General features: G+C 35.2%; 1 protein-coding gene across 2 annotated transcripts in view; it reads right to left on the reverse strand.

Annotated features, from left to right (window-relative positions):
* The window catches only part of dennd4c (DENN/MADD domain containing 4C), an 87,493-nt gene that overhangs the window by 38,825 nt on the left and 35,723 nt on the right, over nucleotides 1–12,945 (reverse strand). For both annotated transcript variants that reach the window (XM_001919955.9, XM_005166553.6), the window contains exons 3-8: nucleotides 9,252–9,504; nucleotides 2,643–2,712; nucleotides 1,868–2,037; nucleotides 1,211–1,452; nucleotides 730–796; nucleotides 518–576 (exon numbers count right to left, since the gene is read on the reverse strand). In XM_001919955.9, coding sequence (XP_001919990.2) covers nucleotides 518–576; nucleotides 730–796; nucleotides 1,211–1,452; nucleotides 1,868–2,037; nucleotides 2,643–2,712; nucleotides 9,252–9,504 — 861 coding nt within the window. The remainder of the gene's footprint in view (nucleotides 1–517; nucleotides 577–729; nucleotides 797–1,210; nucleotides 1,453–1,867; nucleotides 2,038–2,642; nucleotides 2,713–9,251; nucleotides 9,505–12,945) is intronic.

Consider the following 12,945-nt stretch of genomic DNA (forward strand, 5'->3'; position numbering starts at 1 on the left):
TGCTTGATGTGTTGATCTAAATAATTATCTGTTAACTGATTTAAATGATAATGATCACCTTTCTGCAACCTCCCTTGAAAATATTGGCCTGTGTAATTGAACGTGCCTAATATAGCACCTTCACCATCATGTAAAAAAATAAAATTATAAGAAATATTCTATAGTAATAAAAACATATTAATAAAGCTAAAAACTAAAAATTGTCTTTTAGAGTTCTGTGAAATATTCTGAGTTTGTGGGACAATTTGTGCAATTAATAGGAAACATTGAAAACTGTGAAGCAGCAATATCATTAACTGTATTTTTCAAATCAGAAAAAGCTAAATTGTCGTTATACTGTGGGTTTATAGGTTTGTTTGCTCATTGGGTATTCATACTGCAGCACCACTAAATATTGTTAGTTAAATCAAAAGCATTAAAAAACATCCAACAACCATAAATTGTGCAAACAAAAAATAAATAATTGAAATTGAAAATAATAAAATAGATTTTACTATGTCAAAAAATATATATTTACCTCAGTGGTAAAGGTGTACAAACAGGTTGGGACAGGATTAAGGTGTCATGTGCAGACAGCTTACCGGGGAAATAATAATAAAAGAATTAGTTTTGATATCACCTAAGCAAAAAACTGTCTAAACTGTTGAGACAGGTGATTCATTTAATACAAAACTGTGTGTAAATATTACAAAAATAAATACAATTTAAAATAAATAAAAAAAAACTCACCTGAACCAGTATTCTTGGCCTCTGAGGAGACGGGAAGGATACATTGTGCATGAAATGGGATATATGTCTAAAGAATAATAATAAAAACAACATTCAGAATCAATTCAGTATTGGTGCATATCTTGATCACACTCAAATATGAATTTGATCAATTTTGAGGATGATAAAACATAAATATGCACACATACAAAGCATTCAAAGCTTATCTTGATTTTGTACGGTAGATTACATGACCAACAGTCTTAACATGCTTAAAAAAAGACTAAAATGCTAACATAAGCCACTCTTTTTTTTTTATTCTCCAAAAATAAACATTCAGCACATAAAATACGTTTTACAGAATATGATGCCTTGGAAGGGAACAGCCTATCTATGTTGTTTATTGGGTTCTAAACTAAACTAAATTGTCCAAAAGGGTTATATTTGAAATCATGCAGTAAGATAAAAAAAAACTATAGTAAAAGTAAGAATCTGTTTGTACTTCTCAATAGGTAGAGGGCTGACTCCATTGGCCGACAGCTTATAAAGAAACATGAGGAACTTTCTAAAGGCCTCAAAGAAAGGCCAGCGGGACAGCAGGCAGATGCACTTGTTGGTGTTGACTGTGCGGTTGGGAAGGACTTTCTTGTCTACTGCAGAGACAAGACCCAGCTGGATCTTCTGTTTCTCGCTGAGGCCATCCACAGGATAAGGCTCGTAAAACTGTATTCCAGCTCCATATACCTGAAGAAGAACAAAAACATGACTGTACCAAAGTTCCTTAAAAAATCAAATTTTCCCCTTCGATAAAAAATTCTAAATTAAACACAATTAACACTAAAAATACAGAGGCGGGCATGTTGACCCTTTTTAAATGTAGTAATTTAATAACTTTGTTAAAACTGAACCTATATAACTATAATACCCTGACTTTCCTAAATGTGTGTGTATTTCTTTCTAATATTGTTAGAAAGCATACAAGCATAACTTTATGAAAGCAGTGATAATAGTTATATAATTCTGGTGATTCTAGTGTTAAACAGAAATGTGCTAACTGTGGACAACAAAGTGTATTAAAATTGATTAAGTATAACTTTTACAACAGTGTAACAAGACACCACATTCACACATTACTACTTCACTTTTTGCACATTTATACCTTCTCTCCATTGGAGTTGGTGAGGACAAATGTGGAGAAAACGGGTAAAGGGTAGCGTGTGTTTGGAGCCCAGCATTCAATCTTGGCCCCCATAGGCAGGCAAAAGAGGGGTACAGACTCAGAGAGAGGAAATGACTCGTAGTCCTCCTCAGGATATCGAAAGATCAGACCTTTAAATGGCAAGATTCGTTAGAGGCCATACAAGGCAAAATTATTTGTACAGCACATTTCAAACACAATAGTATTTCAAAGTGCTCTACATAAAACATATTTTAAATGTAAATGACAAAATAAGAGAAAATTAAAAATAACAAAAGAGAAAGATACCAATAAAAAGAGAAAGTTTCATAAATAGTAGAGCTATTAGAAAATATCATTGGTCTCCCGTTTTCTGGTATCAGCATTTCAAGTAATATTTTTAAAAAAATAAATAAAATATACAAACAAATGTTATCTTAAAACTTTTGAGACAGGAAGATTGGTTTCTCAGAGATTAGTGCAATGTCGTGTGACAGGACGTGATGCCACATGGAGATAAAAAAAAACTAGCTGGTTTTTGAGTGAAAGGGAACTCAATAACAAACTATTATGAACTCCATACTGAAACTACAGTATTTAATAAATAAAACAGGCATCATTTGGCCTGTCAGACCATTTTGTCAATTCTGTACTAACAAGACATACCATTTTCATATTACAAAGGCTGTAGACGTCACCTAATTATTAATATGACATAAACTGACAGAGACAAAGAAAAAGAAAAAAAAAGACTTACCAGCCTTATAAGCGATGGAATTAGAAGAAGACACAGACTTCTTGTAGCATAAAAACACACTTGATCCCCACTGAGCATGGAAAAGAATTTGAGAATAAACAAGATGAACTTGATTAGATGAAATGTTAAGGTATATAATGTGTAGATTTATAAAGCTACAGTTTGTATTCTCATCTTTCCATAAAATTATAAAAAAACTAACTAAAAGCATTGCTAGGTAGTAGCTTGGCAGTTGCTAACTGGGTTATTAATTGGCAAGCCTCATTTACATGTTTGATCAAATCCTAGCTTAAATATAGCATAAACATATGTTATTGCACTTATCTTATAGTTACTAGCGTTTTGCTAATTACTGTTAGCATATGGATAATTTGGCTAATCATGTTCTGATATAGAGATATTGCTGCTGTTAAATCAATAATAGGGTAGTCTGTTCTGTTGCTATGGAGCCAACTGCCAGGTTAGTGTGATGATACATTACAGCTTCTTGCCAATACAATATGAATGATGTAAATCAACCCTAGTGTTTCTATGGCACTGCCGCATAAATATATCAATCTGGGGCCTTTATAATGGCAGTCTAGGGATCAGATGCTAAGGTGCTCTAAATGGTTGCTAGGGCATGGCATGTCAGCTATAGAATGATTACAAGAGACTGATTGGTTGCCCGAGTCAAATTAGTCCACCCCCAAGTATTTTTTTTTTATGGGAGTTTCACTATTGCAAGTCAATGGGAAAGTTTGGGGCACTCTTGCAGCCCAGTGGTACAACTTACACCCCAGTATAATATGTTTTTTTGCACAGCTTGACAGCCTCGTCTATTGTGAAAGATCACATTTCTAAGAATATCTTATTTGGAATTATGATGCGTCAAAGTTTGGTCCCATGCTCAATGAGACTTTTCTAAATTTCTACATCAGTTTTTGAAAAAACGAGATTTAGACCAGTTGAAAAAGACATAGCAACAAACTGTTATGCAGAACACAGCTTTTGACCAGATTTGGGGCTTGCAAGTTGGTAAAGGGGGAGATAGAATTTATCTCAGAAGAGGGAATAATAATAATAATAATAATAATAATAATAATAATAATAAGTTTAAATAGTATAACAGTATGTTGGTTTTCTCAAGTCAACATAATTATCGCTTATGCTAGGTGTTTCGAATGCAGCGTCTATGGGTGAGTCAGCCAATTTGATGTTTGTCACCCTTCTGGTTGTCGTGTTCAGTCTCACACAATTTTCCTTTTAGTCAAAGTCTTGACAACACAATCTTTGAGTTTTACTTTTATTTTAAATAAGAATGTAAAAAAATTATATATATATATATATATATATTAGGGTTGGGCATCTAAGCTATAATGCCGATCCGATACGCATCTCGATACAAAGAATACGATCCGATATATTAGCGATACATTTGTGACATTGCGATGCAACACGATACGATTCACACCCATATCACGATACGATGCGATATTTCAGCACTAACTAATTAGATCAAGTTTATGAGATGATGTGAAAGAGGATGCTGTGCCATTGAATGAGTTTGATTATTTATAAACCAAGCAAAACCAAGACTTTTTTTTACAAACTGGCTCTTCTATCAGAGCCAGAGTGTCAGTTTACAGTAGAGGGCCATTTTAGAACATATAGCACATATTATTTAAGTATTTTCAAGATAAACAGAATGTATAAGTGCAATATATATTAAAAAATATGTATATATTTGCACTCTTTCAACATAAATAAATTTAGCATTGCACAACAAGAATTGTGATTTAACTTTTCAACTATGAAAACAAGTTTTACAAAAATATATTTTGCCACTGATTATTCAAAACTTAAGGTTGTGAACTAGCAGTGTTATGCTGCTTTGAAACATCACTGTCACTGTAAACAACAGGCTAATATAAATATAACAAACCAGCAATCTTCTTGCTGTGAGGTGGTCAAACTACCCACTGTGCCACCGTGACACCCAATTATTTTTATCATTATTATTATTAATATTATTATTATTATTATAATTAAATAAAAATTAACAGGAGGAGGTGTTTAAAACCTTCGTTCTCCGTGACACTAGGCTGAATATCTTTGCAGATGAACAATGCAATAGCATTCGTTATTGGCGTAGAGCGAGCAGAACTGTTGCGCACGGAAAAAAAAAACTTGCAATGCTTTTCTCACCACTTTTGGAACTGGTTGAAGCAGTGCGAAAGCCGGGGATGCAGAAACACTGGAAGATGCTTTCACAACAACACCGTGGTGCCGCTTCAAGTGAGATATCAGATTAGTCGTACTGCCCGCGTATTTTACAGATGCGCGGCACATTTCGCAAATTGCATCTGTCCTGTCATGTCGTCCATCCTTAAATCCATAATGTTGCTTGCCATACTTTAGATTTAAAACTCAGTGGGGAATATGTTTGTTTTGCTTCTCGCGCTTTCTGAGGGCGCACCACTAGCTTCATCCACACCTGATACACTGAGTTGTAGTGTGAGTGTACACATCCGCAAATCCGTTGCTAAGGCTTACTTTATGTAGGTCGATTAAATTATGCGCCAAAAACAGGTTGACAACACTTGTTAATAAATAAAAAATACATTCTATATTAAAAATATAAGCTGTATCTCGGAAAAATCGATGCATCTCGCAAAAACCGATGCATCTCGATTTGCTTCCAAAATTTCATTCATCCTCTGCTGCTCAACCGATGCACTCGCATCGTGCACGCGCATGACCGCGTATCGATGCATATCGGTTAATCTTCCCATCCCTAATATATATATATATATATATATATATATATATATATATATATATATATATATATATATATATATATTTGTTGTACTTTTACATTCACTGTGCTCTAAATTTTCCCAACTTAGATGACTTCAGCTGAGAAACTCTAAATATGTGAAAAGAGTCAATACAGTGAGAAGCATAGTATAGCTTGTTCAGACAACAGCTGAACAGCCAACAACACTGAAGGAACCAATAAGATTTAAAGCTACCATTGAGTCAACAGACTGAGTGGCACTTTAACTCCAGGTGTAAATCTGTGAACTATACAGTATATTAAGGTATCCTCTCAATGATATAAAAAAAAAAACAATTAAGTGCTAAACGATCAACCAGAGCATCTTAAAGAGATAATTCATTTCAAAAATTTTAATTCTGCTAACACATTCCATTTCTCAATCCTGAACAAGACTCATTTGTACATGTTCATTAAAAAAATAAATAAAAAAAATAAAAAAAATAAAAAAACCTAGCACCAATATTATATGAATCATCAAGAACTAGGGATTCATCTCAAAATCTTCTTTAATGTTCTGACCTGTGGCTGAGTAAATTAACAGAAAATTTTTGGGTGAACTACCCCATAAGAACAGGTTTGGATTACAGTGGGTTAATTTACTGTTATTACTGTAGTATTAGGGAATAAAATTGTACAAATACCATAAAATAAGGTCTGGCAAATTAACTAAAGCGTTAAGCCACATCACGCCTTTTCCATGTTAACAGGGTTCCCATTCTAAGCCAAATATTAAATTCCCAGACTCTTCTCTCATTTTCAATGACTAAACAGCTGAATTTCCATGACCTAAAATAAATGGAAAACGGAAGCCGCTGTTGTGTTTTGCATGAGATTGAAATGGTTTACACTTGAATGTCATGTCGGATGATTTTAACAGCCACTATGAGAACAACAATGGATATTTTACCTTGGATAAAAAAAAAAAATAGGTGTTATTGTTTGCAAGGCTGTGAAATGTACTTCCTCATCCACATTTAAAATCTTGATCATAACTTTTCTCTTTTCTACTTTAAGACCATCTTTGATGTGATCATTTTTCAGGAATCAAGCTAATTTATACTATTCTGTTAACAGGCCTGTTAACAGGTACAGTGTGGTGACTGCCATTTAAAGTAATAAAATTGAGCTGAAAAAAAGACTAACCATAACAATAAGCATGAAACGTGAAATGAAGTGTGATATATATAGTATAGAATAATAACGTTTTGATAAACAAAACCTCTGCTATTGTCCAGATAAACAAAAATCCTTGACTTAAATTTAAAGAGCCCATATTATGGTTTTTTGAAAATTCCCCTCCATGTAGTGTGTAACACAGCCCTAAGTGAAGTGAAGTATCCAGCTAAGGCTTAAATCTGTAAGAGTACATTGTTTAAAACGGTTGATTCATCTATAAAAGAGTCGACTCATAGTGCTTCAAACGAGTCGCCTTGATACCGAGTCATTAGGTGTTTCGCCATGACGTACGAACGAAAGCAAGTTATTCACGTGCACGCGCAAACCCGGGAGATTTCAAACCTAAGGCCCCGCCCTCTGATGCAGTAACGCAGACACACACACACCCACAAACACACGCACACAAACATGCCGGTCGATTGAAGTCACACTGCAGATGGATATTATCGAGCCTCTACCCAAAGATGAAACCTCAGCATTATAACCAAACAATTAGAAACTACTAGAAACTTCTGCAAGCTACATGCTACAAAGAATACTTCATCGGTGTTTGTTAAAGGAAGGATCAGTAAAGAGTAACTTACTGATGGACGTCAGGATGGGTTTCTTCCTCCATTTCTCAAGTGTAAGTACGTGCGATTAAAGTCGTTGACTCTAGCTTGCAAATGTATTTAGTTGTGATTTATTACTTGTAACCGTGTGTACTGTATCAGGTTAACTGGCTATATTCTCTTATCGTGTGCAAAGTCACACGACGCGTGCTGCTTTGTTTATGGAGCTCCGTGGACGAGGGTAGTGTGTGTGTGCGGGCGCGCGTTCTCGCCCGGATGTCTGTGTGTGTTTTTGTGTTTGTGTGCGCGGACGATGGCAATGTGTGTGTGTGTGTGTGTGTGTTTGTGTCTGTGAAAAGAGCAGAGTGAGACAAGCTTGGATATCTCCTCGAAAGTTTTTGGAGTTTTTGCTCAATAAAATAGTTAATCGCCTGAATTTTCAAGTCCATCGTCTGTATTTACATTGACCCACTGGCAGCTAAAATCTACGCCTACACTATCAAGCGTGTATGAACTGTGATTACTTTTATATTGCTGATTAGCTGTTGTGCATTTTACTCTCTGACTGAAGGCAGTCGACCAATCGCAACAGGCTGTCATTGGTCCAATCAGTGCAGATTAGTTTCGCGCTAAGGAGGGGTTTGGGAACAAATGAATCACTGGACGATTCATACGGGAGTCGCTGGGATAATTAGGTAAAAATAAATGCAGATTATAAGACCATGAACGTGTTTTTTGACCTTGCATGCATATTAGACTGTTGTTGAAGACCCTTACAACCAAGATATGACCCTATTTCATGTATAATATGGGCTCTTTAAACTATATAAACACACACACACACACACACACACACACACACACACACAACTTAAAAAGTTTTTAAAAGCGTTAAAATAAGCTTCTCTTGCTCGCCAAGGCTGCATTTACTTTATCAAAAACACAGTACAAATTGTAAAATGTTATTGCACTATAAAATAACTGTTCAGAAGTAGTTTATAATTTAACCTAATCATTTATTTCAGTGATTTTAAAGATTAATTTTCAGCTTTATTACTCCAGTCTTCAGAGTTACATGATCCTTCAGAAACCACTCTAATAATAATAATAATAATAATAATTATTATAATTATTATTATTATTATTGGGGCTATGCTGCGTAAGAAAGAGCATCCGCTGCGTAAAACATAAGCTTGGATAAGTTGGCGGTTCATTCTACTGTGGCAACCCCAGATTAATAAAGGCACTAAGCCGAAAAGAAAATGAATGAATTAATAATTGAGGCTGCATGGTGGCGCAGTGGGTAGCACGATCGCCTTACAGCAAGAAGGTCGCTGGGTTAAGCCTCAGCTGGGTCAGCTGGCGTTTCTGTGTGGAGTTTGTATGTTCTCCCCGTGTTCGTGTGGGTTTTCTCCAGTTTCCCCCACAGTCCAAAGACATGTGCTGTAGCTCAATTGTCCGTAGTGTATGTGTGTGAATGAGTGTGTATGTATGTTTCCCAGTAATGGGTTGCAGTTGGAAGGGCATCTGCTGTGTAAAACATATGCTGGATAAGTTGGCGGTTTATTCCGCTGTGGCGACCACTGATTAATAAAGGGACTAAGCCAAAAAGAAATAGAATTAATGAATCATTATTATTAATAATATTATTATAAATGGCAGGAGCAATAAAAGCAATAATGACTAGAGTAATAATTTCATTTGAAAATTCATACGATAAAAAAGCAGTTATTTAAAATTGTAATAAATATTTAACAATTTATTACATTTAATAAATGGTGCCTTAGTGAACAGAATAATTTTCTTAAAAAAAAAAAACATGAAAAAAAAAGACCCCAAACATTTGACAGGTAGTGTATATATTCTTAAGCTGAAATAGTAGCAGAAAGAAACAGACTACTATCACTGACAGACTGCCTAACAATGCATCTCTTAATTCACAATAGCAGTTCAAAAATTATTATATAGGTAGCTGATGCTGAGCTAAGAATTTGCAGATTTACGCACAAACGCAGCATTTTTCTTTGTCAATATATTAACCTCACTCATTGAACTCACCATGCCACAGTTAAGGTTCTTGTCTACCTTGCAGAAGGTATGAGGAGGAGTCTCGCCCTTGTTTGTGATAATGACGCAGATGTCGGTCACAGCCAGTGAGTTCTGGGGTTGGACAGGAGGCGCTCGGCGGTAAGTGATGAATATGCGCTGGGATGTGGCAGAGCTGTTATTGACATTTGCACAGCGGCCAAACGGTGTGGCCTCTATGACCTCACAACCCTGAATGAGGCGCTCCTTACCTTCATACAGGACCCTACCAAAAAAAGCAAACTTTATTCAGCAATTAACACAAACAATTAAAAAGAAACAGAAAATAAAATTTGCTTTTCTGATTGAACTTTTCTGTTGCTGTTGTTTTTTTTAAAGCCACTTTACTGAATAGAAACACGCAACAACGAAATATGTCAATGACACTAAACCCTGCATTTCAGTAGACACTGAGATCCTTTTTATGAGTGATCCACTAGCAAACAATCTTGAAATGCCAGCAAGAAAAGCTTTCTTGCATAACAAGATTTCCAAGTTGTCTTTTCTGAAAACACAAATGTGCTGTGGGTATTGATGGGTGTTTGCATGCAAAGACATGAAGTAGAGAGAGAATGGAGAAGCTCATAAAACAGGGAGAGAACAGAACAGGGAGGGAATTGTATTTATTATTATTTTTTAATCAGAATCAATAATCCATCTTAGAAATGTTAAGTGGAATGTTATCATAATATTTTGAAATATGTGTTTCACACCTGGCAAAACAAAGTACAACATTTTATGATTACACAACGACTACCAATTTAAAATTAAGGTAATTTAATAAAGTTTTAGCTATTGGCATTGCTTCACTACTTTACATCAGCAATAATTAATTTCAGGGAAAAAAAAAAAAAAAATATATATATATATATATATATATATATATATATAAATATATATATATATATATATATATATATATATATATATATATATATATATATATATATATATATATATATATAATCAATCACTTAGGGAGAAAAATATGACGGTCTGCTAAGTGTTTTATGGGCCAATAAGATCATTCGAAGATGATCAGCCCAGCCCAAAAAGTAAGTCGACCCAGTGGGAAACTGCCCGGTCTGCCCCAAATTAATCGCATGCGTTAACGCAATAATTTTGACAGCACTAATATATATATATATATATATTAGGGATGTAACGGTATTGTAAATACCGTCATACCGCAATATTAATTTTTTTCGATATTACCGAAGTCGCATGACTCGGTAAAACTATAGGTCTTCTGAGAAAATTTGCTCAGGCGAATGAAGCGAACGGGAGGTAACGAAAACTACAATTGCCATCAGCCCATGCTTGACCATCATCCCTTGCGGTCTGTTGTTGCTACAGATCCAGTAATGCAGAAATGGAGTGTGCTGCTAGAGCGGGGATGAAAAGAGCTGGAAAACTCTAAAGCAGGTCGCACACCAGAAGCGCCACTCGGCGCCGCAACACGGCGCGTACATGACAGATTAAAGTATCGCACACCAGACGCGCACATTCGAATGATATTTAACATGAAACTAATCAGATGGCGCTCTGTGGCGCGGCTGAAAAATGAACTGCGTCCTGAGCCGTCGCCGGGCGCCGCCGACAGCCGCCGACTTGCGGCGCCGGTGTGTGTATCCTGATAGAAACCTATGATTAGAATTCTAAAATACATGGCGCTGCGCGGCGCGCCGCCGAGCGTCGCTTCTGGTGTGCGACCTGCTTTACACGCACAGTTCAGTCCTGCATTATCTCCGTGTAAGTTCAGACTTCGCAAGTTTGATCAAGGCTGCAGTCTCTTCTTCTCAGTTTGATATGGAAAAGCAGATTATACCGAGGACACGGGTAAATCTTCAAAGGGAACCATGTACTTTATAACTTCATTCACATCACCCTGGCTTCGTTGTTTCACTTTCTCAACAATAAAATGTAAACATGATTTAAGGAACTGCCTATTTTCATTTTAATATTAGCAACTTAGACAGCAGAAATGTTGAGGCGTCGTGCTGCATATATGAGCGTCATCTTCACTGTGTGCATATTTATAACAAAACGGAGCCGATAACAACTGCCTCCTTTCAATTTCAGTGAAAATACGAAACACACCCTCTCTTTTGCTGAGTATCAGTTTTAAGAATCGATAATGGCCATTTTAAAAGTATAACATACAATAAGTTTATACATTATAGGAAATAAAGGCAAGCGATCAGTCAATATACAGAATGTACGTGGTTACATTAATCATTAACTTATCTTTGCGCTCAGCCAAAACACGTTACCTGAGAACAAGTAATAGATTCCAATGCCCAAAGTCAGGGAATATGTCGTTAGATAAAGACAACAAGATAAATGAAATATCCCGTTTAATAAATATAGTGAGATTAGATCCAGCGGGAGATGCTTGATGAGAAGTCCGACTAGCAGAGCTCTCATCTGGGTAGATGGGCTGAGTGTGATTAAATGTTGAATGTGATGAGTTTTCAACAATACTAAATTGAAACTTTATTTTTTTACATGGTTTAATAGTTTTTTGTTATTAAAATTGAAGTTCCTGTTTCAAAGCTTACAGATAGATGGCTAATTTGTATGTCATTGACACTTTTGGCACTTTTTTGGAGTATTTTCATAAGTTTTGTTTTTTCCTGTAAATGATTCAATAAATACCGTACCGTGACATTCATACCGAGGTATTACCGTACCGTGAAATTCTGATACCGTTACATCCCTAAATATATATATATATATATATATATATATATATATATATATATATATATATATATAATTTTTTTTCCTAAAATTAATTATTGCTGATGTAAAGTAGTGAAGCAATGCCCATAGCTAAAACATTATTAAATCTCAGGAGCTAGGCAACATGGCGCCACTTACTCATGCAATGCTGTTATGTGTGAATAATAAAATAATTATTTTGTCAACTCTTTATTCAGCTTGACTTATAAATGACAAAGTTAATCTGTAAAATAGCAAGCAACCCGATTGTATTTCTGAGGGAGTGTGCCACTGACAAATATGTTTTTCTTGTAAAATATACATTTACTTTAATTAGTTTTAGTTTAGTTTATTTCTTAACAGGGTCAATGCACATTAAACAAAAATAATTAGCCAAGAATGTCTATGTGTCATCTGCAGACACTTGACCGAATGTTTACAAGTCACACCTATAAATAGAAAAAAAGCATCATAACACAAAATACTATCATATATATAAAATATGCAAACACAAATAACAAGACAAACAAGGGGTATGGGTTAAATGTTAAAATGAAAGTAAGTCCTTTCAATAGGTTACATGTTAAACATAATGATGATGATATAGTATTCTCTCTACATCATACTTTTGCCAAAAATTTTTTCTAAAAATAAGACATTGCAGAAATGCATAAATACGAGCACAAAGCAAAGCTAGTCACTTTCTTTCTGTCTGAGAACATAATTTAAATCCATTAGCTTATGTGTTTACAAGACTTAAAAACAGTACAAATCAGCCACCTTTAGCAACCCCAGTATCTTCTTACCTCTGTAGTTGAAAAATGTTTTTGCACATGGCACACAAAATTATCTATGTAATAAGATGAAAGAGTTAAGGAGAAGCATAGATGAATCTGTGAGTTGCGAGTTTTACCCCAGGCAGAGAAGAGACTGGCTGTGCAAT

Source organism: Danio rerio, chromosome 7 (genome assembly GCF_049306965.1).
Source record: "Danio rerio strain Tuebingen ecotype United States chromosome 7, GRCz12tu, whole genome shotgun sequence".
NCBI classification, from domain to species: Eukaryota; Metazoa; Chordata; class Actinopteri; order Cypriniformes; family Danionidae; genus Danio; species Danio rerio.